The sequence below is a fragment of the Conger conger genome, chromosome 16 (assembly GCF_963514075.1).
Source record: "Conger conger chromosome 16, fConCon1.1, whole genome shotgun sequence".
Lineage (NCBI taxonomy): Eukaryota > Metazoa > Chordata > Actinopteri > Anguilliformes > Congridae > Conger > Conger conger.
The window spans coordinates 2,248,694-2,275,534 of record NC_083775.1 but is presented as its reverse complement, the minus strand read 5'-3'; the positions used below and the strand labels follow the sequence as shown (position 1 = coordinate 2,275,534).

General features: G+C 47.6%; 2 protein-coding genes across 5 annotated transcripts in view; both read right to left on the bottom strand.

The window, feature by feature from the left end:
- kansl1b (KAT8 regulatory NSL complex subunit 1b) overlaps positions 1-2,682 on the bottom strand; it is a 45,979-nt gene extending 43,297 nt beyond the window's left edge. The window contains exons 1-2 of the mRNA XM_061224591.1: positions 2,626-2,682; positions 1,038-1,153 (exon numbers count right to left, since the gene is read on the bottom strand). Coding sequence (XP_061080575.1) covers positions 1,038-1,053 — 16 coding nt within the window. The 5' untranslated portion in view covers positions 1,054-1,153; positions 2,626-2,682. The remainder of the gene's footprint in view (positions 1-1,037; positions 1,154-2,625) is intronic.
- Positions 2,683-4,023: 1,341 nt separating this feature from the next.
- cdc27 (cell division cycle 27) lies at positions 4,024-22,277 on the bottom strand. Of its 4 annotated transcripts, none has more exons than XM_061223750.1 (19): positions 22,073-22,277; positions 20,618-20,693; positions 16,835-16,982; positions 15,670-15,795; positions 15,024-15,124; positions 14,545-14,702; positions 13,814-14,028; positions 13,183-13,294; positions 12,823-12,938; positions 12,265-12,397; positions 10,867-11,071; positions 9,165-9,337; positions 7,206-7,358; positions 6,647-6,855; positions 6,420-6,537; positions 5,768-5,896; positions 5,576-5,650; positions 5,269-5,428; positions 4,024-4,947 (listed from the first exon to the last, which is right to left on the bottom strand). In XM_061223750.1, the coding sequence occupies exons 1-19, from the start codon at positions 22,097-22,099 to the stop codon at positions 4,853-4,855; spliced, it is 2,529 nt and encodes an 842-aa protein (XP_061079734.1). In that variant the 5' UTR covers positions 22,100-22,277; the 3' UTR covers positions 4,024-4,852. The 4 variants fall into 4 exon arrangements, with proteins under 4 accessions (XP_061079734.1, XP_061079736.1, XP_061079735.1 ...); XM_061223752.1 differs by having other exon boundaries at positions 12,265-12,364; XM_061223751.1 differs by having other exon boundaries at positions 15,024-15,121.
- Positions 22,278-26,841: the final 4,564 nt, after the last annotated feature.

Genomic DNA, 26,841 nt, shown 5'->3' with positions numbered 1-26,841 from the left:
CCTTCGTTACCACTGTCTGTTTACAAGCCAATACATATGTGCCAGTAGAACCAAATTGGAACTATCTGCCACCAGACGGAGCTCGACAACATTACCGCAGTGCAAAACTGTTGCGATTACAGGAAGACAAATGAACATCAAGAAGCGGGGAGGGGCAGGCGCTCGTTCTGTGGGGCAGAGGTAGGCTACATCTTTAACAGAGCATGCTCCGTCTGGGAGTGCTCTGCCCACCCGCTAACAAAGGCTCGTCTTAACCTCCCGAAGTGGAGCTTCTCAAATTACATTTCCAGACACAGACACACGTATTGTGGTCTTTCTCGTTTGGACAGACAAGTTCGCGCTGCGTTGCAAATACACACGTTTTTATGTCACCTAGTTTTTTTCCAGCTGCAAAGACACTCGCGCAACATATGGCATAACTATCTCAAACAATATCCGCCGAGGTACTTTATTATGGAAAATGAGAGCAGACGACTACACAAATACAGAATATCCGTAGCTAACATGGAAAACGGGATGCCGCTAAACATTTAATTTAATTTCCTGGAATTATGACGAGACGGGTTGTGTAATTATAATGTAAAATCAATATTAAATTGATATTTCAGAAAGCAGCTAGTTGTCCCAGCATCCTTGGTAGTTAGTGTCTCTGTAGACGGGAAGATACCCGCTTATTTTGAATCAATTCGTGCGTTCGAAAACACCACAATAAAATATGCGCAAGGGTTTCCTTTGCGCTACTGTAAAATCTCTTAACTAGGACAATAGCTCCATCTGGCGGTCATACTCAGAAAACCTACCGAAATAAAAATAGTCTGGGACAACCACTGCATGGGATTGATTTATCTATTTTTTTCAACATGGCATGCAGAAAATTAATAATGAACCCCTTACGTTCAATTATAACCAACTGATTTTCATTTCACAATGGTAGGCAGTCAAAATAATTGCACCTATAATTGGGCAGTTATTAAACACTGAAAAGACGCAAATAAGTCATTTGGACGGCGCTCAAAGCATTTCAGGTCGATACCTACCTGTGATATATGCCATCCATGTTCCGCAGGTTATTTGAAAATCCAAAAATTAGTCCATACATGATTGCATCCACAGAAAATCCGATGGGTAATCCGTGTGAAAAACGCCAACACACCTGCAGGGATGGGATAAACGTATTTTGACGACAGAAATACCATTTCTTAAATGCTATATTACGTTAGCTAAATATACTGAAATGTCTTCAAGTTCTTCTAATGTTATCAAACTGTATGCGGTATTTTAAAAAGTATAAGCTACCTTTTTTTTACATGGTGCTTCATAGTTAGCCAACTTAGTCAGCCAACTTGTTAAATATCAGGCAATTTTAAGATCTTAATTCTCAAGTTTAACGTCGTACAAACTCAAATTGAGCAAAAAAGTATTTTAGGTTTAAATTCACGAAACCTTCCAAAAATATTGGCTTTGTTCAATTTATAAGACCCTGGTTCTTGATCACCCATGCCCCAAAATCATTAATTAATCCATAAAATAACTATCGTTTTAGCCATCTTGAATGTTGAGAGTCTGCCAACAACTACTGTAAGAGGCAAATCATCTAATTTATAGTAAATTCAAAGGGATAACGCGGCTTTGTTAAGCTTCATACCTATTTAGCAACCGGCTAACCAGCTGCCGATATTTTTGGCCTTCTGCCAACAACTACATCGGAATGGCTTGATTGCTAACGCTAACGTTAGCTGCATAGTGTAATTTATAATAGGGGGCTCGTGCTGACTAGTTTTTTTAATTTTAATTGTAAATAAGATATTGAAGCACCCGGCCAGCATTACTCATTTTATAATTCAAAGTAACAATTGAAGCTACCGTTGCGAAAATAAATAATAGTAACGTTAACGTTAGCAAGTAAGCTAGCTACTGTAAGTTACCAAGCTAACGTTAGCCAGCTAGCTGAATAACAACCTAATATAGAAGTATGCAATTATTGCGATTTTGGGAATACTGATGGTGGCTAGCTACAAGTTCGTGTTAGTTATCTAGCTTTTTGTTTACAATTGTGCATCGTTAGCCAAACTATCAGCTATCCACGATTTTTTCGCTTTGTTTAGCGGACATCCAAGTTAGATGTATGTTAGTAGCTAACCTTGCAAAATTGTCTCAAGTAGCTTGCTATACGATTTTGGTTGCTAACGTTAGCTGGTACAGTTCATTTTGTCCCTTACGGCTGTTTAGCTAGATGGCAATATCCAGGGTTCCGTCAAGTGAAAGTTGCATCAATTTCAGTAGCTAATTAGACCCATATTCAATTACTTGTACCTAACTGTCTAACTGAAATGTTAACGTTATCAGTTCAGCAAAGTTGCCTTGCTAGCTAAATAAAAGAACCACTATTTTGGCCTGTTGACTGCAACCAGGCACAGCGGAGTACGTGAGCTAACGCTAACTAGCCAACAACGGTATTCATTTTGCACTTTCTACGCACCGTTATTTGCCAAAGCACGAAACCGTGAAGTATCTTTTTTGCTCTCTGTTCCTTGTTTCTGAACGTCTCTTTCATTCTTCTAACCATGTTGTTTGTTATGAAAGGCAGTTTTTAAGTGTCAAAATGTGAAATCCATGTTCTCTTACCTGCAAAGATCAACCAGCCTTGAACCGGAATCGCCCGCCTGTCTTGTTGTATGATTTGACAGTGCGGCAAGGCGAACTTGTTCATTGGCTTAAACGTTCATCCTTCAAAACAGAGGCGTTACATGGAAAGTGTTTCAGATAGCTAGCTAACTGACGTTAGCTACATTGAAGTTTGAGAGTTGTTTTCAGTAAGGATATATAAACAATGACCCTGTAACATTAGAAATGTAAAATGCCACCCGCCCCAATCCATCTGTTAGAAATGTAACATTTAGTTGCAAAGCTATTAAACAGAATTGTAGCATAGCAGTCCATAGACCCACAACAATCAAAGCATCGGTATAACCATTCGTTTTGTTTATATTCCTGCCAGTCTTAGGCTTATGCAAGGTGAAGTTCATGAGCTTGTTGTTGAATTTTTTAAATTGTATCAAAATAACCATAAACCTACGGCACCATCCACAATGTAACCATATATGGAATCCGAAGTATAAGCTGCCACCAAAATAATGTATTTAACAGTCCCCATGTAGGCCAGTGCTGTCTAGGAATGACATGCACCCAAGTGTTATGGTCTATATTTGAAAGAAACATGGATCGAAGCGGGCGGAAATTTCTGTTAATTCACTCATTCCATGGCAAGAACAAATTAATTCGCTTCCATGTGATCTTCCATCCTGACCCGCATGACTTGGAAATGAACACATGAAAAAATTGGCTCAACGATATTAAATACATAACATACCAATGAGTGTGCCATGTTCTTTCAGGCGTTTCTAAATATATGGATTTTATAGTTTACCTTGGAGGCGAAGAACATCATGCCGTTTTTCCTGACAGCCTGCTGACTGCCTTTGTCTTGGTTTCATGAACAATATCCACGACCGATTAAAAAAAAAAAAAATTCTCACCAACTATTTAAAACCAGTATGCCTTAGGATATTATTCCTGCGTGGACTGAGGAAATCCCTCAGATGTTCCAAAAAAACGATTTAAATAATTCGATGAAGGTAATTGATAAAATGCATCGCAAAATGTTAAAATATCGAGACAATGCATTCTAAAAATGAGACAATTACACAAATGTATTACACATACAAGTTATAATTTTGCAGATCAGTGTGCAAAGCCACCCGTACATCATTTAATCTGAAATCATGGTAATGTCTGTGTGCGCAAGTCACAAATATTGAGGATGTAATTCCCCACATAATTTAAAAACATTTAAAAAAGAAGCCTCAATCATGCAAATATATCAAGTGATATTACTTTGACAAACGTTACTTTTTGTAGCATTATTTAATTGTAGTATGAGCAATTTCAAAGGTTCTGTTCACAAATATTCTGCCGAATTTTAAGAGAGACAACTGCACACATTAATTTGACTTGAAACAAAAAGATGGCTCATATCTTTATTTCTTTATTAAGTTCATTGATTACAGAGTATGGTAAAAACAAAACATTATTCCATAAGTCAAAAGATTGTGTCTTAAAGGAACAGTGCACACAACGGTTTTTTGTTTTTAAATCACAGGTCTTTTTATCTTCAAGAAGGGCACTTCCAAAACAATAGTTAAATACTGCATTTTACTGTTTTTTTATAACAGAGACAGACTTGCTGGATTTGAAGCCAGGGAGGTTTAGGAATCTCTCCGGAGCATCCTGAACCTTAGGTGACTCGTCAGTACACTGGCATACACATCTGAAGTGGGAGGAAATGTGCTTGAAAGTCTGCTTCTCTTCCTCACCAGATTCACATTAGCTAATGTCATACGGAAATGGTCGAAAAGGGGCAATCAAAAAAGGGGTTTGGGTTCCTACACAAAAGAAAAAACAAAAAAAAAACAAAAACAAACACTTGGACCTTAAATGGCTTTCGCTGTACAAGTGCAGCGTCCAAACCTGAGGGGAACGTCGTGTGCCTGCTAAAATGGCAGCAACTGTCCCCCTCTGAGGTCCGGGTGCTGAAAAGACTGAAGTCCAGAGAGAGCGGCAACGGGGGTTTTGTGGGGCTCTCCATCCACTGGCACGTGTTAAGGGTGAGAGATAAGAGAACCACGGAGGAGCTCAGTAGTCACTGAGGCACGGTGGAACAAAAACAACAACAAAAAACAAAAATGGCCGATGGTCATGAAAGAAGTTTGGAGGTACTGTAATTAGCAGCAGTTCGTTTTTTTTTTTTCTTTCTCCTCGTCGCCTGGGGCCTCTGACTCCAGGCAGATGTGGTTTACAGTAAAAAGACCTCGTCTCCGCTCTCGGCCGTGTGGAGCTGCGCATCCTCCGAGTCCGTCATGCTGCTCTCCTGGGACTCCTCCGCCTCCACTGTTCAGGGACACGCAGCAGAAGAGCATTAGCATCGTAGCCTCGCGCAGCAGAAGAGCGTTAGCATCGTAGCCTCACGCAGCAGAAGAGCGTTAGCATCGTAGCCTCACGCAGCAGAAGAGCGTTAGCATCGTAGCCTCACGCAGCAGAAGAGCGTTAGCATCGTAGCCTCACGCAACAGAAGAGCGTTAGCATTATAGCATCATAGCCTAACGCAACAGAAGAGCGTTAGCATCATAGCCTCATGCAGCAGAAGAGCGTTAGCATCATAGCATCACACAACAGAAAAACGTTAGCATGCGCTTGTGCGTGCGTGCGTACCTGAATCGTAACGGTAGACATCAGCATTAACATCGTCATCAGGGAGGTACCGCTTGTCGATGGCCTCTTTAATCTGATTGTTTACCCCTTTGGGGTCCAGGTCCATGGCCCAGGAGAAGTTCATCAGGGCTAAGTGCGTCTGGCCCAGCTTCTTATACACCTGAGGGGAGCCATTGCAAAGCAGTCAGTCACCATCCACCCACCAGGCCTTAGCCTTTGTGACTAAACTCACTGAAGCCCATGGCAATGAAGAGCTACAACACACCTATCCTCAGTAGTGCAAAAGCGATGAAATGAAAGGGCTTACCTTTCCTATTAAAAAGTAAACGAGCGACTCTTTGGGCACGATTTGTTTCAGCTCTTCGAGCTCTTGTAGAGCCGCCTGTAGGGGAGGGAAGAGCGCGCTCATAACTTCACCACGAGCAGCACAGAGAGAAGCCCTTCTGAAAAGAGTTTGCGGTGAAATCGTAGACCGCTACGTCCGAGAACGGGCACTGACCTTGTACTTCTCCTTGGCGAAGAGAATCGAGGCCCGGTGGAACTTGCATAGCGGGTTTCTGGGGTCGATGTCGATGGCTTTGTTCAGCGTTTCCAACGCGTGGTCAGACTTCTTCAGTGCATGCTGCACCTGAGGGCCAAAGAAAGGGTATTAATGGACCAGCGCGGCAATTTATTTCATTTTATTTCATTTGATTTTTTTTGTATGTTAAATTCAGCAAGTCGAAAAGTAATCGGGCCTTGAAATTCTGAAATGGGTAATTCTGAATTCTGCAGAGGTTGTTGTTAGCTTCTCTTTACTCAGCCAATTTTGGTCAGCCATCAACAAAACATGCAATTTGACATGCGGTGTATTTCACAAAGCAGGATTACCGAGTGAGCTGGAGTTTTTTTTTTTCTCCTCACTGTTTGAGGGTTTTACTCCCCACTAGGGAGTCGTTTACCTCATACGCTATTTGGGGGCTCAGGGCTGATATTTCACATTTTTCCTCCCTTCTGTTACTATGCAAAGCGCCTTTGGGACGGTCTGCAGCGAAAAGCTCGACACAAATAAAACTGAACTGAATTGAACTGGGATGCATGAATGGGAATGAACATTCCCACAATCAGGTGTAAAATTCCGGCTTTTCCCCGTTCCGTCTCTGGGGACTCACCACCCCGATGTGACAGAGCAGGACAGAACTCTGGTGGTTGATGCTGAGGGCTTTTTTGAAGTGGATCTCCGCCAGGTTGAACTTCTCCTGTTTGAAATAGATCATCCCAAGGCCATACCTGCAGGGAGAGAAGCGGAAACACGAGCGCTTAGCGGAATGAATGCTGCACTCTGCTTAAATACTCGGCTGAGACCGAGTGATGGGGCTTTTGCGGTGAGGGGGCTCACCAGGCGTTGTAGTGGCGCGTGCCCACGCGGATGGCGTTTCTGAAGCAGGCCAGGGCCTTCTCCAGCTCCTCGGTCAGCACGAACTCGTGGCCCAGCAGGGTGTAGGCGTAGGCGAAGCTGGGGTCCACCTGGATGGCCCGCTGGAAGAACTTGATGGCGATGTCGTGCTCCCGCTGCAGGCTGAAGCAGTTTCCCGCCGCGCACCAGGCCTGTGGACCAGACCGGATCAGACCGGATCAGACCGGATCAGACCGGATCAGACCGGATCTCAGACCGGATCGGATCAGACCGGATCAGACTAGATCAGACCGCTTCTCAGCATCAGCAGAGAAGACACATTTTACATGGTCTGTGTGTATGAACACTTGCCTGGGTATTGATGTAAAAATGTAAGACATGAAAAAGACGTGCCACACCCAGCCAGACCAACCAGGGCAGGAGAGCTTGCGCTGAACTGTAAAAGTACTTACCACAACAGAATGGAGGAATGTGGGGTAAGGGCCTTGGCTCCAAGGCCCCACAGCTGCACGGACCTCAGTATGACCACACCGGGGCTTACCTCAGGCGAGTTCTTGTCCATGTCCGTGAGGTCCTTGGACAGGACGGACAGAGCGACGTCCTTCTGCAGGTGCCACAGCGAGGTGGAGTAGATCTCCATCCCCTCCACCCTGTAGCTCTCCATGCGCCGCACCTCCGAGAAGATCTGCTCCGCCTGCAAGAGACGCGGACGAGGGGTCACATCCCACGCCCCGACCAGGAGAGGGTCGCATCCCACGCCTGACCAGGAGAGGGTCGCATCCCACACCCAGACCAGGAGGAGGAGGAGGAGGAGGAGGGGCACATCCCACATCCCGGAGGAGGAGGGGCACATCCCACATCCCGGAGGAGGAGGGGCACATCCCACATCCCGCATCCCACGCCCCGACCAGGAGAGGGTCGCATCCCACGCCCCGACCAGGAGAGGGTCGCATCCCACACCCAGACCAGGAGGAGGAGGAGGAGGAGGAGGAGGAGGAGGGGCACATCCCACATCCCGGAGGAGGAGGGGCACATCCCACATCCCGCATCCCACGCCCCGACCAGGAGAGGGTCGCATCCCACGCCCCGACCAGGAGAGGGTCGCATCCCACGCCCCGACCAGGAGAGGGTCGCATCCCACGCCCCGACCAGGAGGAGGAGAGGGTCGCATCCCACACCCCGACCAGGAGAGGGTCGCATCCCACACCCAGACCAGGAGGAGGAGAGGGGCGCATCCCACACCCAGACCAGGAGGAGGAGAGGGGCGCATCCCACACCCAGACCAGGAGGAGGAGAGGGGCGCATCCCACACCCAGACCAGGAGGAGGAGAGGGGCGCATCCCACACCCCGACCAGGAGGAGGAGAGGGGCGCATCCCACGCCCCGACCAGGAGGAGGAGAGGGGCGCATCCCACACCTCGACCAGGAGAGGGTCGCATCCCACGCCCAGACCAGGAAGAGGAGAGGGTCACAGCCCACGCCCAGACCAGGAGGAGGAGAGGGTCACAGCCCACACCCCCAGGAGTAGGAGGAGGAGGAGGAGGAGGAGGAGGAGGAGGAGGAGGAGGAGGAGGAGGGGGGGGGGAGGAGGAGGAGGAGGAGGGGGGGGGGGGGAGGAGGAGGGGGGGGGGGGGAGGAGGAGGAGGGGGAGGAAAAGGAGAGAGTCGCATCCCACACCCCGACCAGGAGGAGGAGAGGGTCACATCCCACACCCCGAATAAGATTACCAGAAGATTCCACCCAATGCTAATGACTTTTTTGCAGCCATGTTGGCTCCAATTTAAAAATATATGCCAAAATTGTACTTCTTTTTAACAGTAAATGGACTGCCATTATAGAGCGTCTTTAGAATGAACCCATTCTCTCTCACACACACTCACACAACATTATTGTTTTTGTTTGGCTATGTAAGCAGTTTCCTGTTCTACATACATAAGTGTAGATTATTATTTTGTGTTTTGTTTCCTTTGTTTATAGATGTAGATTAATCTGACAAAGGACTATACGTTTATCTTTGTTGTATGTAGGAGCGGCCTGTAGCGTAGTGGTTAAGATGAATGACTGGGACATGCAAGGTTGGTGGTTCTAATCCCAGTGTACCCACAATAAGATCAGCACAGCCGTTGGGCCCTGGAGCAAGGCCCTTAACCCTGCATTGCTCCAGGGGAGGATTGTCTCCTGCTTAGTCTAATCAACTGTACGTCGCTCTGGATAAGAGCGTCTGCCAAATGGCATTAATGTAATGTAATGTAATGTAATGTAATGTAATGTATTGTATTGTATTGTATCTTTAGCTCTTGAAACTGTACTTCCCTCAAGGGCGTTTCAGCGCACTGCTCCCTGGTTATGGGTGAACTTTGTTGTGGCTCTGGATAATGTACAGTAATGTAATGTAATGTAGCGTAATGTAATGTAATGCAGCGTAATGTAATGTAATGCAGCGTAATGTAATGTAATGTAGCGTAATGCAGCGTAATGCAGACGTAAAGGCGCTCAGTACCCGCGTGTAGTCGGCCAGCTCAAAGTGTGCCCGGGCGATCTGCACCAGCACCCAGCCGGTGTTGTAGTGGTGAGACGGCAGCTGGCTCAGGATGGAGATGGCTTCTTTACAGTTGTAGGAGCAGAGAGCCACATATCCCCTCCCAATATCTCTCATCAGGCTCATCAGCCCGTCTGAGAGGAGGGGAGAGAGGAGAGAGGAGGAGAGGAGGAGAGAGAGTGAGTGTTCAGTCAGGCAGAGAACACAGCTGCCTGATAAACCATTCATGACTGTAATGTAATAATTATAAAATAATTTATATTGCCATTTAGCTGACGCTTTCATCCCTTTTATCTACCCCTTGCTCAAGGGCCCAACAGCTGTGTGGATCTCATCATGGCTACACCAGGGCTTCTGGGCCCCAGTCATGCACCTTAGCCGCTAGGCTACAGGCTGCCCCAGTCATGCACCTTAGCCACTAGGCTACAGTCATGTACCTTAGCCACTAGACTACAGGCCGCCCCAGTCATGTACCTTAGCCACTAGGCTACAGTCATGTACCTTAGCCACTAGACTACAGGCCGCCCCAGTCATGTACCTTAGCCACTAGGCTACAGGCTGCCCCAGTCATGTACCTTAGCCACTAGGCTACAGGCTGCCCCAGTCATGCACCTTAGCCGCTAGGCTACAGGCTGCCCCAGTCATGTACCTTAGCCACTAGGCTACAGTCATGTACCTTAGCCACTAGACTACAGGCCGCCCCAGTCATGTACCTTAGCCACTAGGCTACAGTCATGTACCTTAGCCACTAGACTACAGGCCGCCCCAGTCATGTACCTTAGCCACTAGGCTACAGGCTGCCCCAGTCATGTACCTTAGCCACTAGGCTACAGGCCGCCCCAGTCATGTACATTAGCTGCAAGGCTACAGGCCGCCCCAGTCATGTACATTAGCCGCAAGGCTACAGGCCGCCCCAGTCATGTACATTAGCCGCAAGGCTACAGGCCGCCCCAGTCATGTACCTTAGCCACTAGGCTACAGGCCGCCCCAGTCATGTACATTAGCTGCAAGGCTACAGGCCGCCCCAGTCATGTACATTAGCCGCAAGGCTACAGGCCGCCCCAGTCATGTACATTAGCTGCAAGGCTACAGGCCGCCCCAGTCATGTACATTAGCCGCAAGGCTACAGGCTGCCCCAGTCATGTACCTTAGCCACTAGGCTACAGTCATGTACCTTAGCCACTAGACTACAGGCCGCCCCAGTCATGTACCTTAGCCACTAGGCTACAGTCATGTACCTTAGCCACTAGACTACAGGCCGCCCCAGTCATGTACCTTAGCCACTAGGCTACAGTCATGTACCTTAGCCACTAGACTACAGGCCGCCCCAGTCATGTACCTTAGCCACTAGGCTACAGTCATGTACCTTAGCCACTAGACTACAGGCCGCCCCAGTCATGTACCTTAGCCACTAGGCTACAGTCATGTACCTTAGCCACTAGACTACAGGCTATAGTCATGTACCTTAGCCACTAGACTACAGGCCGCCCCAGTCATGTACCTTAGCCACTAGGCTACAGTCATGTACCTTAGCCGCTAGGCTACAGTCATGTACCTTAGCCGCTAGGCTACAGTCATGTACCTTAGCCGCTAGGCTACAGGCCGCCCCGTTACCCGTGCAGTGTGAAATGTGGAAGCCGGGTTCCCCGCGGCAGAGCCCTACCGGCGGCGGCCTTCTGCAGGGACAGGGCCTGGTGCTGGGGCGCCAGCACGCAGCCCTTGCCCTCGCTCATGGAGCACTCCAGCTTCAGGATCTCGAAGGTGTCGTTCATGTTGGCCGGCGTTATGCCCCCTTTGCTGCTCTTCGTCTTGGTCTTTCGGTTGGGGATCTTGGTGGGAAACTTCATCTTCAGCTTCTTGCTGTTTTCCTGCGGGGGGGGGGGGGGGGGGGGGGGGACATGTTGTTCAGGCCTGATTCTCACTTCTGTCCAACGGCACTTTCCACAAGTGTCGTGCGTGGAAAATAAAATAAAAAAAAGGCGGTGTGTTTATACTTTGGCAAATGCCTGTGGGAGGGGTTCTGTTGTCTCTATGGTAACGAGAATATAAACCCCTGAAGATTTTGCGCCACTTGTAAACTGGCCAATCACACCGTGGGACAAAGTACGACACTTTTGTCGAAAGTGTCATTTTTGCCACGCAACACGTGTTGAAAATGTTGTGCGAGAATAGCATAAATCACGCTTTAGCGCATGTGTGACTCGAATGCCTAACCCCACCAGACAATTATGCAAAAATATGCAAAAACATTTTGCAAACAGCTCCGAAAAATAGAAGTTAGACCCTAAAACATGCACACTTTCACTGACTCAGTCTGGAACAGAAATCGAAAGGTGCAAGGTGACAGGAAGACAGTAACAATATGCGAGTGGGCCTTTAACCCCTGTGTGAGGGCAGTAGGGGCCTTTAAACGGTGTTTAAAGGCCCCTAGTGTTTGGATAGTTAACTTTGGTGACTTTTGCTCTGTTTGTTTTTTTTGTTTGTTTGTTCAAAAAAAAAAAAAAAAAAAAAAAAAAAAATGGCCCTTGTCCTTACCTTTGTTGTACAGGTAGCAGTTGAAATTGTACTTACCTCTAGGGTCTTTCAGCGAACTTATCCCTGGTTATGGGTATGCACTTTGTTGTACGTCGCTCTGGATAAGAGCGTCTGCCAAATGCCAATAATGTAATGTAATGTAATGTAAACGGGGGCAGTAGGGGCCTTTATACCCCGTGTGAGGGCAGTCGGGGCCTTTATACCCCGTGTGAGGGCAGTAGGGGCGTTTATACCCCGTGTGAGGGCAGTAGGGGCCTTTATACCCCGTGTGAGGGCAGTCGGGGCCTTTATACCCCGTGTGAGGGCAGTCGGGGCCTTTATACCCCGTGTGAGGGCAGTAGGGGCCTTTATACCCCGTGTGAGGGCAGTAGGGGCCTTTATACCCCGTGTGAGGGCAGTAGGGGCCTTTATACCCCGTGTGAGGGCAGTAGGGGCCTTTATACCCCGTGTGAGGGCAGTAGGGGCCTTTAAACCCCTAGTAAGGGCAGTAGGGGCCTGTAAGATGGGAAGCCTGGCTGAAACGGACCTTGGCAGTCGAGCTGGCGCTGGTGAAGAGCCGGGAGCTCCTCCTGGGCTGCACGTTGGGCGGCGTGGCGATGGTGGGACTCAGCACCTGTGGTGTGGTGCTGTTGGGTTGAGAAGGACAAACCCACCCTCGCCTTAATGAGGAGGCAAAGCAGTCAGGAAAACGCTTCACACACGAGATCCAATCCTAGGTCTCTATTTCTGCAGAAAGAGTACGCCTGCTGACAGAGCCAACACTGTACTAAATAATAAAAACATTATTTACAGCTATCCTTTATACGCACTGTCGGCACTAACCTGGTTTGTGGGGACACAGACACACTGTGAGCAGTAACCTGGTTTGTGGGGACACACTGGGCACTAACCTGGTTTGTGGGGACACACTGTGGACACTTGTGGGGACTTTGTGGGGACACACTGTGGGCACTAACCTGGTTTGTGGGGACACACTGGGCACTAACCTGGTTTGTGGGGACACACTGTGGACACTTGTGGGGACTTTGTGGGGACACACTGTGCGCACTAACCTGGTTTGTGGGGACACACTGTGGGCACTAACCTGGTTTGCGGGGCAGTGGTCTGGGACTGGTTGAAATGTATGGGCAGGACTTCTCTGCTGTTCCCACTCTGTGTAAACACTGACTTTGTTCCGGCTTGGCTGATGCGGGCGACAGTCTGGGGAAGGAGGTTATTCGCAGGACATTTGTTCAGGCGGATATACAAGATGTTACTTGTGTTACCAAACTAAAATCAGCAATGCATACGATTCATTTAGAAGAGGCTTTTATTCAGAACAGTCCTGTAAATGTCAAACTGCAATGTTGTACACGCAGCTGCGGTGAAGCGGCTGAACACTCCTGTTCGTGACAAACAGTATAACAGCGTAAATATGAGGCGTTTGAAGGGGCGCGTTAAAGACCTTCTTTGGTGAGATGGCAGAAGGGGGAGGGTCCATCCCCGACCCGCTGTGTGTGAAGTTCTGCAGGAAGGACGAGTCTCCCGGGCTGGGCTCCAGTGGCAGGACGCCAAAACTGCAGCGGAGAGAGAGAGAGAGAGACGTCACAATCCCTCCCGAGAGGCGCGTGAAGTTCCCCCCGAAACACCCCACCTCAGCCTGAACCTCACCCTCACACTCAACCTCACACTCAACCTGAACCTCACCTCAACCTCACCCTCACACTCAACCTGAACCCCACCTCAACCTCACCCTCACACTCACACTCAACCTAACCCTCACACTCAACCCCACCTCACCCTCCTCAACCTCAACCTCTCAACGGTCCCCCTCGATGAATGCTTCATGGGATGGGGCGAAAGGGGAGAAATATAATAAACAGGGGGTTTAATAAACAAGGGGTGACCCTGCGTACCTCGGGGTGACCCTGCGTACCTCGGGGTGACCCTGCGTACCTCGGGGTGACCCTACGAACCTCGGGGTGACCCTGCGTACCTCGGGGTGACCCTGCGTACCTCGGGGTGACCCTGCGTACCTCGGGGTGACCCTGCGTACCTCGGGGTGACCCTGCCTACCTCGGGGTGACCCTGCGTACCTCGGGGTGAGGGGGCTCAGGGCGGCCGGGCCCCCCAGCAGACTGCGGCCGATCTTTGGCTTGTTCTGCGTCTGCTTGGACTGCAGGAAGCTGCCGGTACCCAGGGACACGGAGTCGGGGGAGATGACGGAGGAGTCGATGTAGGACACCGAGGAGTCCAAGTTCAGTGACGAGTACTTGGAGTTTGAGGATTCTACGTTGAGTCTGTTCAACTCCTGCCATGCGGAAAAAGTGGGTGGGGGGTTGTTGGTGATTAGGAACACATTAACAGTGACACAGAACGGTGAGAATGGGAAACGGCACAAACACTGGCCTGCTGAGCAGTGATGGGAACGGACAGCACTGCATTACAGGTCAGAGGTCATACTGCAACACGTGACCCAAACAAAAATGTCATGCCACAGTCTTATGAAGCAGAATAGGGACGGACTAAAGAGTTGTTCTACAGTCTTATGAAGCAGGGTGAGACGTACTAAAGTGTTGTTCTTCAGTCTTATGAAGCAGGGTGAGACGTACTAAAGTGTTGTTCTTCAGTCTTATGAAGCAGGGTGAGACGTACTAAAGTGTTGTTCTACAGTCTTATGAAGCAGGGTGAGACATACTAAAGTGTTGTGCTACAGTCTTATGAAGCAGGGTGAGACGTACTAAAGTGTTGTGCTACAGTCTTATGAAGCAGGGTGAGACGTACTAAAGTGTTGTGCTACAGTCTTATGAAGCAGGGCGGGACGTACTAAAGTGTCTTGCGGGGTCTCCATGAGCACTGTGTCCACCTGTCGGTGGGGTGCGTGGCTGGGCGTGTGGGTGAGGCCGGCTGTTTGCTGGCTGACGCTGGCGCTGAAGTTCTGCAGGGAGGTCAGCTTAAACGTCTGCTCCGGGTCGGGCTTCTCGCCTGCGGGAGACAGAACAGCCTGGGTCACAACGCTGGGCGCTCACGCCATCCCCAAGAGGGCTGGTTACGGTCAGGAGAACGAAGACAGGGCTGTCTGTCTAACAGTGTCTGCAGGTTTAACTCCAGTTCTGGAGGGCCGCAGTGTCTGCAGGTTTAACTCCAGTCCTGGAGGGCCGCAGTGTCTGCAGGTTTAACTCCAGTCCTGGAGGGCCGCAGTGTCTGCAGGTTTAACTCCAGTCCTGGAGGGGGCGCTGAGTCTGTTCTCATATAGGATATCTAATACTTCGTAATGAGGAAAGAGAAGAGAGAAGAGGGACTCACCGATCTGACAGAGGGACTCGAAGGGTGACCAGAGAAAGGGATTCAGACTCAGGCTCTTTTGGTAACATTCGGAACCTTTGGCCAAACGATCCGTCTTGCTGCTCCAGGGGAGAAAGAACGTGCGATTAAACATCCACCAATGAACAGCTACTACAAACTTAAGACGAACGAATCAAAAATAAACTCTCCGGCAAATTAAATTCTGACATTTAATCTGGATTTGGGGTGAAAGGGATCCTTGAAAACCCAGTTTTGGCAACTATAACTACAATATAATAAGTATATTATATATATCTGTTATTGATACACGGTGTTGAGTACCTATCTGCCCCAGGTCTGTAATTGATACACGACATGCCCGTACCAGTATATCTGCCCCAGGTCTGTAATTGATACACGACATGCCCGTACCAGTATATCTGCCCCAGGTCTGTTATTGATACCCGACATGCCCGTACCAGTATATCTGCCCCAGGTCTGTTATTGATACCCGACATGCCCGTACCAGTATATCTGCCCCAGGTCTGTTATTGATACCCGACTTGCCCGTACCAGTATATCTGCCCCAGGTCTGTTATTGATACCCGACTTGCCCGTACCAGTATATCTGCCCCAGGTCTGTTATTGATACCCGACATGCCCGTACCAGTATATCTGCCCCAGCAGTGCCAGAGTGAAGCAGGCCGTGTCCCCGAACTCAGAGACGATGTCGTCTTGGCTCTTCTGCTTGTTCAGGACGCCTCCAGTGAGGATCTGCTCCCCCTCTGCCAGCCTGCAACGGACACACACAACTGCAGAACGGCCCCACTGACCTGCCATGTAACCCCCTATAATACCCCCCAAAAACAATCATTCTAAATGGAAAGAAATAAAACCAACCAAATCAGAGCATACCAAGAATTTGCAAATGCCAAAATAGAGTACGCTTCTGTCCTTATGTGGCAGGCTGCAGTGCAGTTCGGCAATAAACAATCTCTACATAAAACCAGCCAACTTCAAACATTTCACATGAAATAAATGCGTAGATTGTAGGGCAGGTCTCTACACATTGTTTCCAAAGGAGCACAGCAATGCATCCCAATTAGTAGATGTGCGACTAAATCATCCTTCCAGTATGCACACATCGATTTTCAGGAGCAAATGCCCCTACAATGGCAGCCCTGTAGATATTCACATTAAGCAGAATAACTGAGATAAATTCACCAAGTAAAACCTGGACCCCTTCCAAAACTGGAACATGGACTGAGGTAAAAACAGTTGACCAAGGGGCCAGCTTTCGAGCGACTAGTTTCGCCAATTGATATGAAGTCGCCCCCTAGCCGCACCTATATTTTCACCCAAAAAGCCTATTGTCCCACTGGACACCACTAATGTTTGACAGCTAATTAAAAATATTTACGCTCATATCCTGATGTTCAATCTATACTACATACATTTATGTATTTTACTTTCCCCCCCAAGGTCCAATTTTTTCCCCACTAGCACACAAACAAAGATACAGATGTATAGGAATGCTCTGACGTAAAATCTAGTTGTGTTGACAACTGCTCAAGTGTTTGTCATTGGTTCATCCGCCGAGGTACGTCATGTGACCAGGCATGTGACCCAAGGACACAAATGAGCAGGAGCAGGGAGCTGCCCCGGTGCGGTGGACGTTTTCCTCACTGGTCTCTATCGGCGTCTCCTTTTCTATGAACTATACACTCTAAGGGTTATTCCAGCTAGCCCGGGGGGGATGGCGCTGGGTGAAACGCCGCCCTGTGCCGACGGCCGTGGAACGTTCTGGAAGGGGGGCGGACGGCGGCTCGTACTTGCTGAGGTCCACGCAGCATTTGGCCAGCAGGTATCGGCACTGCGGGGTGGTGCAGCTGTGCCCCTTCAGCAGCCGGTAGGCCTTGTAGGCCTTGCCCGACCGGTAGTAGCATGTGGCCAACAGGAAGAGCGCCTCCTCCGAGTGCACTGTGGGGAAAAAAAGGAAAACGGAGAACAACATGAGGCCGCTGCAGAGTCAACGGGCCAGCGCCACCGATTCAGCAAGAGGCATTTCACTGGCTGCCCAAAGGGGGCGACATTGGCCCAGGCCGCAAGAACAGTCGCCCGGCAAGTCCGTTCGATTCCGCCGCGGGTGTGTTGAAGTGTCCCCGAGCAGGACGCCTAACCCCTAAAAGCTGGTCGGTGCCTTGCATGGCAGGTGTGCGAGTGTGTGAATGGGCGAATGAGAAGCATCGATTGTGCAGCGCTTTGGATAAAGGCGCTGTATAAATGCCTATGTAAATTGGATGAAGGCGCTAAATCAATGCCAAACACTTACCAAAGAAAGGGCCCAATATCATAGACAGAAAATACCTGCTGATATCATATACTGCAGATGGCATTGGTAGAGCCAGAATATACCAGGTGTGCAAGATCATTACAGAGCAGCTTGAGAAGGAACAGGCTACAGTGAAAATAAAGTTGGGAAGGTAAAATCCAACCTTCTTTCTGTCAGTAAAGGTGCTTTTTCCACCAACGACTGAGCTCCCCTACAGCAGTGGCATAGGCTAGGCTACGTGACTGACATGCTGACGGACGGGAAACTGAAACAGCTGTGCAGCAAGCTCACAGCATAGACAAGGCACACGGCCAAACACGCAGCTGGCCCTCTCAGATCTGATTAGAATCAGAAAGGTCACTCCTGTTTTCATTGCCTTTGAAACAAAATAAAATTTAAAAAAAACAGCATAAGATGGATTTTTAGGGGAGAGAATTACGCTTCCAAGTGTTTAACAAGTTGAGTTTGCCAGCTCTCGAGACAAATATGGGTCCTAACCAGCCCAAGCAACAGTTTTGATTGTGAACCGTAGCTGGGAGTTGAATACCTAAATCAATTGTACAATTAAAACGGAAGCTTGCGTCCTTGGACAACAGCAAGGGAGAATTGGCACAATTGTAACATTATTCACTTTTTTCACAAATCAATTACTCCAAGGAAAGCAGTGAAATGAGTCTTCAAAGAGCAGGGGGTTCCCCAGTGTCCTGGCTAAATTCCAAACCGGGCTCTCTCAACCTGCCACCTAATCATCCCCTGATTTAATTGAGAAAAGTGCTATATAAATGCAAGGAATTATTATTCTTTTAATTATTATTATTATTATTATTATTATTATTGTAACCTAAAAATAGATATTTCACTGGTTAAAAATATATATTTAACATTTAGCCATACCCTGAAAACACTGAAAAGGCGCATTCCTATTCGTGGGACGAAGTATAAAGCAGGCTTTAGAGAGAAAGGGGAGCTTCGTAAGACAGACGGGTTGCAGCACGGTGATGCTCAACTCATCTGCATTTGGCATCCAAGCAAAGTACAAAAGGGGCCAGTAACAGGCATTGAGTTCATGAAAATCAAAGAATTACACAACAGTAAAAACATGGCAGCAGGTAACACCTGAAAAAAAGTGGTGCAATTTCACGGCAACACTGAAAATAAAGTCACTATCACAAGAAGAGAGTTCCCAGGGATAAGGCGTTATTGCACATGAAATGCACCTTGGAGGCCAGGGGCCTGATCCATAAAGGCTGAGTTAGCTGGATAACTGCACAGAGAAAAACCCGGAACGCTCTGGAAAATGTACTGAAGTAGAGAGGGCTATTCCGGGTTTTACTCGGTGCAGTTATCCAGCTAACTCTGTCATCCTGCTTCGTGAAACAGGGCCCTCATCAGTTTCATATCACGTCGTAATTAATACTCCCAGTCCCCAGTCTGACACAGAAACTAGCCCTGCGGCAGACTGAACACAGGAAGGAGGTGTAAGAACGTGTGTTTTGGTTTCTGCGAGCACACCTACACATTCCCATCATTCCTCAGGCCTTTAACAGTCCCCCCGGAGGACCGGGATTCATACAGAAATACCTGCAGTCAACAGTGCCTCCCCATTCTGGCATGTTCACGTGTCGGTCTGGAGATCGACCGTAGACGTGCATTGTTTGATAAATGCTCGGAATGTAATCACTTCATTTTCGCACGATATGTCAGGAATGACATATTAAAGCACGGCAGGGTTTTAAAGGCCTGGCCCGGAGCGTTGGGAGATGCCATCTAGCTTTTAGGTAAATGAAGCAGCAGGTACTTCAGTGGTGGGAAAATGGCGCACGTTGTGTTGCTGAATGGCCTGTTCTCGCCAGTACGTTATGTCACGTTATGTTATGTAATGTTATTATACATCTACTCCTCCAGTCATGACAGGTCTGTGCAAAAAGAGCAACATTAACACTTGAGTTTTTTTTTTGTTGTTGTTTTTTTTCTTTTTTTACATATTTTTTTAAAACTAGTTGAAGGTCGCTTTCTCCACACCATTAACCCTGCAGTATGCGGCTTGGCATAGAGCAGCAGCGCCTCATCTCAGCCCAAAAGGGGCGGAGTGGGCGTGGGTTTGTGTTTTAGCCCAGCACTGCAACACCTGATTCTGCTCCTCAAGGTCTTGACTGAAGAGCTCGATTAATAAATGAGTTAAAACAGGGTGTCGGGCTAACTCAAAAACCTGCCCCCTTTCCGCCTACGATTGGTCGTCCTCAATGGGGTGGGCAGTCAGGTCCAACTCCTCTGCCTTACGAGCCATCCAAATACCGCATGTTACATTACATTACATTACATTATTGGTATTTGGCAGACGCTCTTATCCAGAGCGACGTACAGTTGCTTCGACTAAGCAGGAGACAATCCTCCCCTGGAGCAATGTAGGGTTAAGGGCCTTGCTCAAGGGCCCAGCGGCTATTGTGGCTACACTGGGATTAGAACCACTGACCTCGCGTGTCCCAGTCATTTACCTTAACCACTCCGCTACAGGCCGCCCCCTTGCTATAAAGTAACATAAAGTTATGTCACTTTATAGCAAGGCAGAGGTGAGTGCTCACGTGCAGCATGGGGCCAGTTCCACGTCCATGTGAGTTCATGCATTGCTATCCGGAAGATTCAACATACATTCTTCCATTCAGTTCCAACTACCCGTCACAGTGAACCAGACCTGGGTTAAATGCGTATTTGGCTTTGGATTCAAATACTTTTCTGTGCTCGATTTATCTTGCCTGCCACAACTGAGCCAGCCAAGAGGACCAGAAGGTCGAATTTGCACCAGACAATACACCAGACAAGCTCAATAAAGCTAAGAGGAGTATTTCAATCCAAAACAATAATGTATTTGACCCAGGTCAACACCGAACCCTTGTGTCCCAACAAGCATACAGTAAGGAGTCATCCTCTTCAGCCACTGAAGGCCTTACATCCGGTTATTTTCTCAACAAAAAGGTTTGTAGCAACACAGCTGTTAAGCAGTTCAGCCAGACGGATGCCCTTGAGTACCTCCAGTAGTTGGCAAGTCTCAACATCCAGCATCCAATAAATACATTTCCACACCCTTCTTAACGTGTCCCAGGGAGAATTAACCTCGGAATAGATGTAAACCAACAGCGCCAGGGTGGAACAGAATCGTTCAGGCATATATCCAAGGTGAACTTCTTCATTCTGAACCGTGTTCTTGTCTAAAAGCTGCCAATATTAAAGTGTAATAGTGACGGTCGAGTTGTTGGGTTTTCGTCGTAATGATGCATGTCTTTACCTTCGGCGTAGAGTCTCTCCGCCAGAAAGACTGCGTCCAGGTAGGCGTAGTGGTTAAGCGCGTGCCAAACAGCAGCCTGCAAACGAAACAACAACATGGCCACTGCCTGAATTTCTTTTGGTCGAGGACTGATTCGCGTATTTATGGTGGTGACAACTTCTCCTGATCATACGACCATCGAGCTACTTTGTGCAAAAAGGGATCCAACCTTTTTGGCATCCTGCGCCAAATACCGGTTTCAGATTTTACCGTTTATCGAGATGGTCGGAGAAAAACATAATCAAATCAACGTGGAAACACTGAGCGCCGTGTCGTTAGTTGGTGATGATTTGTAGCTAGCATGACACTGTCTGTTGAATACACCGTCTGCAAGTGAAATCTGCAGCAAAATGACAAGCCTTGTTCAGTAACGTTAAGAAAACGTGCAGCATAGCTACCCATTTGTCAACAACAGGAAAATGACCGTGCATTATCCAGGTTTAGTTTACTATGACGCTGGCTGCATAACATCACATTGTACATGCGTCTGGAATGCATAATTCCGTGCGTGAATCAGCAGGTCGCCAGCTAACTTTACGCTATGGGCACGGACAGTCGCCTGTCTAATTGCAAAAATAGTTTTAAATAGAACGTCTAGGCCAGTTAGCGAGTGTCAATTTGGTACTCCAGTTAGCCAAACGTCAAGTCAGTTAGCAAACCATTTGAAGTAAGCACTATATTTCGCTTAACGTTAACAAGCAAGCTGGCAGTTCCCCCAGATAGGTAGAAAGCGAATGCAACTCATCAAATTTATTTTATGGCACCTATGTATATAGCTGCCTCCCATAACTACACTAAAATCACAATTATTTGGTCAGGTAAAGTTAGCCAACTAGGCTAGCCCACTAGCCAGCTAACTCTGACTGCAGGTATAATGGCTAGCCTTGCATAGGCTAACGTTAAACAACTACCTGCTTTCCCAAGTCAAAAAGCTTGCTAGTTATGACTTTACTTACACACGCATGGTTTAACCTGCACCAGTAAGTTTATTTTCATTTCTCATGCAAAATCCCGCTTTTCTACCACCCATATTAGCAAGATAGCATGCAAGCCTGGTAACGTTAGCAAGCTACGGCTAGCTTCTTCAAATTAGCGTCACCACCCCCAAAAACAAACAAGTCAGCTCGCCTTTCCTTGGTAACCGGAGAGTAAGCTAGACCATCAACCACATGTTCACCTGAAAACTGTCCATTGATCAAATTAGCAAGGAAGTTATAGCCAAATATTCGGTCTTGCCGAAGCTAACTAGCTAACAAGCCATCGAGGCCTCCACCGTTTGTTTTCAGGCCACGGTGTAGGAGTACTGAACCGGCCCATTACGGCAGCGAAGTCAAGAGTTTCGGTTCCCACAAAAGACGCAGCTAAACTATACATGGCAACATTCTTTCTATACCGATATGTAGTTTCCATATTTACCTGGACAGGTTCCTGTAGCACCGTCATTCCGTTATCAAACTCCTCTCTACCTGTCGGTTGTTGCACTCTTCTCTTCAGTTCCTCTCTAAGTTAGTTTCCAGAACAGTTTCCAGACTGGAGTGTAGTTTCCAGGCCTGAAGATTTCAAACACACTAACGGTTACCGAAAGAGTCGAAACATGCCGAACATACCCGACCTCGTTCTAGAATTGAGACCAGACCGGCCACACGTCACAGCCGTAGTCACGCCCCTTCTCGGGGGTAAGAATTGGGGGAAAAGGATATTTTACCTAAATTAGCTTTATCTTTTGATAACTAAATCAATTATGTGTCCGACAAGCTGAAAGTATTTTGAGCATTTCCATGCAAGTTGACATTTTTACGATGAGTAGTTTTTGAGAACGAGAGTTTTCTTTGACACTTGCGCCAGTTGCTATCTGCACCTGCGCCAAGTAAAAAAACATCGGATTTTGTTGTCAAAAGATATAGCTAATTTAGGTAAAATATCGTATTCCTGCAATGTTATACTTACCCCCGAGAAGGGGCGTGTAGTTCGCCGGTCTGGTCTATCCACGAAGGGAATCGAACACTGACGGACAATGCCGAAAAACAACGAAATTAATATAACTGTTTACAAACGAACGCAATACAAAAAATCCGATGGTATTATTATGACACTTATTATTAACCAGTATGTTGAGGTGACGGTGTAATGTTACTCTTAAAAAAACCCGTTTAAAACCATGCGAACATTATGATGGGATAAACTTAATTATTTATGTTATTATTATTAATGTTAAGTACTGTATGTAAATTTTGCAGTGACTTGATCTTGTATGCACAGGCAACATATATTGGCATCACTGTAGAGTATAATGATAGAAATATGCATAATTTATTTGAACAAAATAAGTCACACAGAACACCATACCTTTTATTAATGTACATGAGTGCCTTCGGCTTCAGGCTTGGAGAAGTTTTTATTTTTATTTTCTATTTTGCTCTTGTTACTTGAAATGATTTATTGTACATTTCTCACAGACACACACAGAGGTGATAACATAATCTGATTTTCCATCAATTCTGTCAGGTAAATTCCACAAACTGAAAATACACAACTTCAACACAAGATGGCGACAGAGCACTGTGTCTCACTCGTTTCCAGCCGATGGCAGAACAGTGCATTTCCTTTTTTGTGCGAGAGCAATTCTCAAAATGTATCATCGTAATCCATCCATCCATCCATATCCGCTTATTCCCAGTTTGTGCTGGAGCCTATCCCAGCATGCATTGGGTGAGTGGCAGGAATACACCGTGGACAGTTTGTCAACCCATCACAGGGCACACACACCATTCACTCACACACTCATACCTACACACATACACATACACACACACCATTCACTCACATACTCATACACACACACCATTCACTCACACACTCATACCTACACACATACACATACACACACACCATTCACTCACACACTCATACAGACACACACACACACACACACACACCATTCACTCACACACTCATACCTACACACATACACATCCACACACACACATCATTCACTCACACACTCATACACACACACACACACACACACACCATTCACTCACACACTCATACCTACACACATACACATACACACACCATTCACTCACACACTCATACCTAGGGGCAATTAACCTGACCTGGACGCTTTTGGACAGTGGGAGGAAACCAGAGTACCCAGAGGAAACCTACACACACACAGGGAGAACATGCAAACTCCACACAGACACGGGGAGAACATGCAAACTCCATGCAGACACGGGGAGAACATGCAAACTCCACACAGACACGGGGAGAACATGCACACTCCACACAGACACAGGGAGAGCATGCAAACTCCAGAAAGGCCCAGGTTGGGATTCAAACCCAGGACCTTCATACTGACAGGGAGAAAGTTCTACCCCCTGCACCCTGTGTCACCTCTTTACCATAGCACACAATGTACCATTGCACACAGCACCTAAACGCCCTTGGGAATTTGTGGCAATAAACCCATGCACTAAGCTGCATGTGAAGCATTTCAAACAAGGTTAACAAATGTGAGAATATCATCAGCCCTTTAGAAACAAGTCAAGTGTTAAAAATAACTGCAGGTGAATATGCCTTTGAAGTCACACACATACAGTTTCTCCCTCTGAATATCATTAGCATGTATCAAGACTTCTGCCTGGTTCATGAACGATCAAATCACTTATCTGAAGAGCTAATTTGCGTGAGTAGCCACCGGTAATAAGCCCCATGTCAGTGATTAATGAAATCATACTTGGACACTGAAGAGAGAAGGGCCTGCCTGCAATGTCTTCCCCCGTGCCTCCATCCTCTGCTCCTGCGTGGGTTGGATGTTCATTAAAGAAGTTAACGATGACGAGGACTGCCAGTGAAGCCCTGCCACACTGGACAAACGCATACGCTCCAGACAAACGCACACGCTCCAGACAAACGCATACGCTCCAGACAAACGCACACGCTCCAGACAAACGCCTACGCTCCAGACAAACGCATACGCTCCAGACAAACGCACACGCTCCAGACAAACGCATACGCTCCAGACAAACGCATACGCTCCAGACAAACGCCTACGCTCCAGACAAACGCATACGCTCCAGACAAACGCACACGCTCCAGACAAACGCATACGCTCCAGACAAACGCATACGCTCCAGACAAACGCACACGCTCCAGACAAACGCACACGCTCCAGACAAACGCACACGCTCCAGACAAACGCCTACGCTCCAGACAAACGCATACGCTCTAGACAAACGCACACGCTCCAGACAAACGCATACGCTCTAGAAAAACGCACATGCTCGACGCAGTGCCCACCAGTGAAGTGAAGTGAACTGCGGTTTCAACGACGTGTGGTTTCAACAAGGACATTCATTTGCAAACAGCCAGAGGGCGCCCCTGAGTATTTGAGGGCCCTATTATTTGAAGTGACATACAGATGATAAGACTAGGCAGAGGACAATCCCCCCTGTGGGGTTAAGGGCCTTGCTCAAGGGCGCAACTGCTGTACAGATATTATCGTGGCTACACCGGGGTTTGAACTGCCTTCTGGGTGCCAGTCATGTACGTTGGCCACTAGGCTACAGTCATGTACCTTATCCACTAGGCTACAGGCTGCCCCTAATAAAAAAAACATTCCAATCACACCCAATTTGGGTTGGGGGGGCTGGGGACATGATGCTCATGGCAGATACAGTGATGTTCAGTGTAATGAGCCTTAAATCCAGCAGTCACATAAGCCCCACGCAATGGAGTGAGAAAATGCCAATTCTGAAGAACGATTGGCACAAGGAACAAACTCATCTTAAAAAATGACCTCAACTCTCAACGTATGGAAACGTATACAATTCGCTAAAATAATTGAAGTTTTTTCTTTTGAATTCAACTCAAATTGGCCAATGGTCAATTGTCTACTCAGAGCTGAGTAGAATAAATTCAGTGCTAAAGTGCAGCACTGCCGCAGATGGGCATAAATAATGCAGGAGAAAGTATTCAAATTGGTCTTTTGTGACCAAACCAGGTGTGGCACAACATCAACCTTTGTTGGTGGGTACATGGTCGAGGTGGGGAGAGTACAAGTGCCCCCGATTATTATTGTTGCCATTCATTTTCATGAATTAATCCTGGTGAAATACATTCTGTGCAATAACTGGGTGTTGCAGTAGCAGTTTTTCGAAGTTGGTGTGCCCTTTTGTCACTCACCCACCCCTCGAAAGGTCTCTGCACAGCCCTGGCATATTCACCGTACATCCCTGATAGCGTGATCGATATATTGCAGATGAACAGAGTAGCATTTATGGGACTGATGTGCACAATCCTCCAGCGGTCGGACCCTGAATCGGTTGTAGCCTGAATTGCAGTGGCCTGCTTCTGTCACATCTCCGGTGTTTATCCTTGTTGCTCATGTTTTCGAGAGGTCATTGAAACTGAAGGGCCATGAGGGAGAATTAGCGGTGTAAATAGGGCCCTTGGGACCAGAATTTAATGAGCATTACAGACTCACAAATACGTGCGAGTGGTTTCTTCCTTCACAAATCCCATTAGTGTAAACCCACTCCATGTTTGTGGACTTTTGTTATTTGCTGTTTTTTTTGTGCCAGTTGCCAAACAAAAAGTAGAAATGTCCAACCATGTACATTGGGGAGGTAAAACCGGTGTTTGCACTGTGAAAAAACAAACATGTTTTGGCCATAAGCCAACGTTGAGAAAAGACACCACCAGTCACCAGCAAAGAAGTCTTTATCTGAGGTACGCCTCATCGTGAGCTTCGCAGCAGACACACGTACTCACGTGGCTGGCTCTGTTCCATCCTGAATCTGCCTTTCCTCTCTCCCCGAAGGGGAGTCATGTGATCACGTCCTCATATTTCATGTGAATGAAAAATCGAGGGCTTAAATGTTCCGCCATGCGGAATTCAAATAAAACTAACGTGAGGCCAGCTGGGAATGCTGTGCTCTGTGCCGGGAATGCCGATAAGCGGTTCGGAGCGTGCGATTTTCCCGACCGGTTTAACAGAAGCAGGTTTGCCATCTGTCCGGCGGCAGACGCTGTGTGGAGCTGCATTAAAAGCCAACGCCGCGCGACGGTCGACTTTCCGACGCGGGAGGGGCCAAAGCCGCGATTCACCGGAGCGAAAGAGAGATGTGCGCGCTTGTGTCTTTGCTGAATGAAATGCCTCCCCTGCACTCCCCACGCACAGC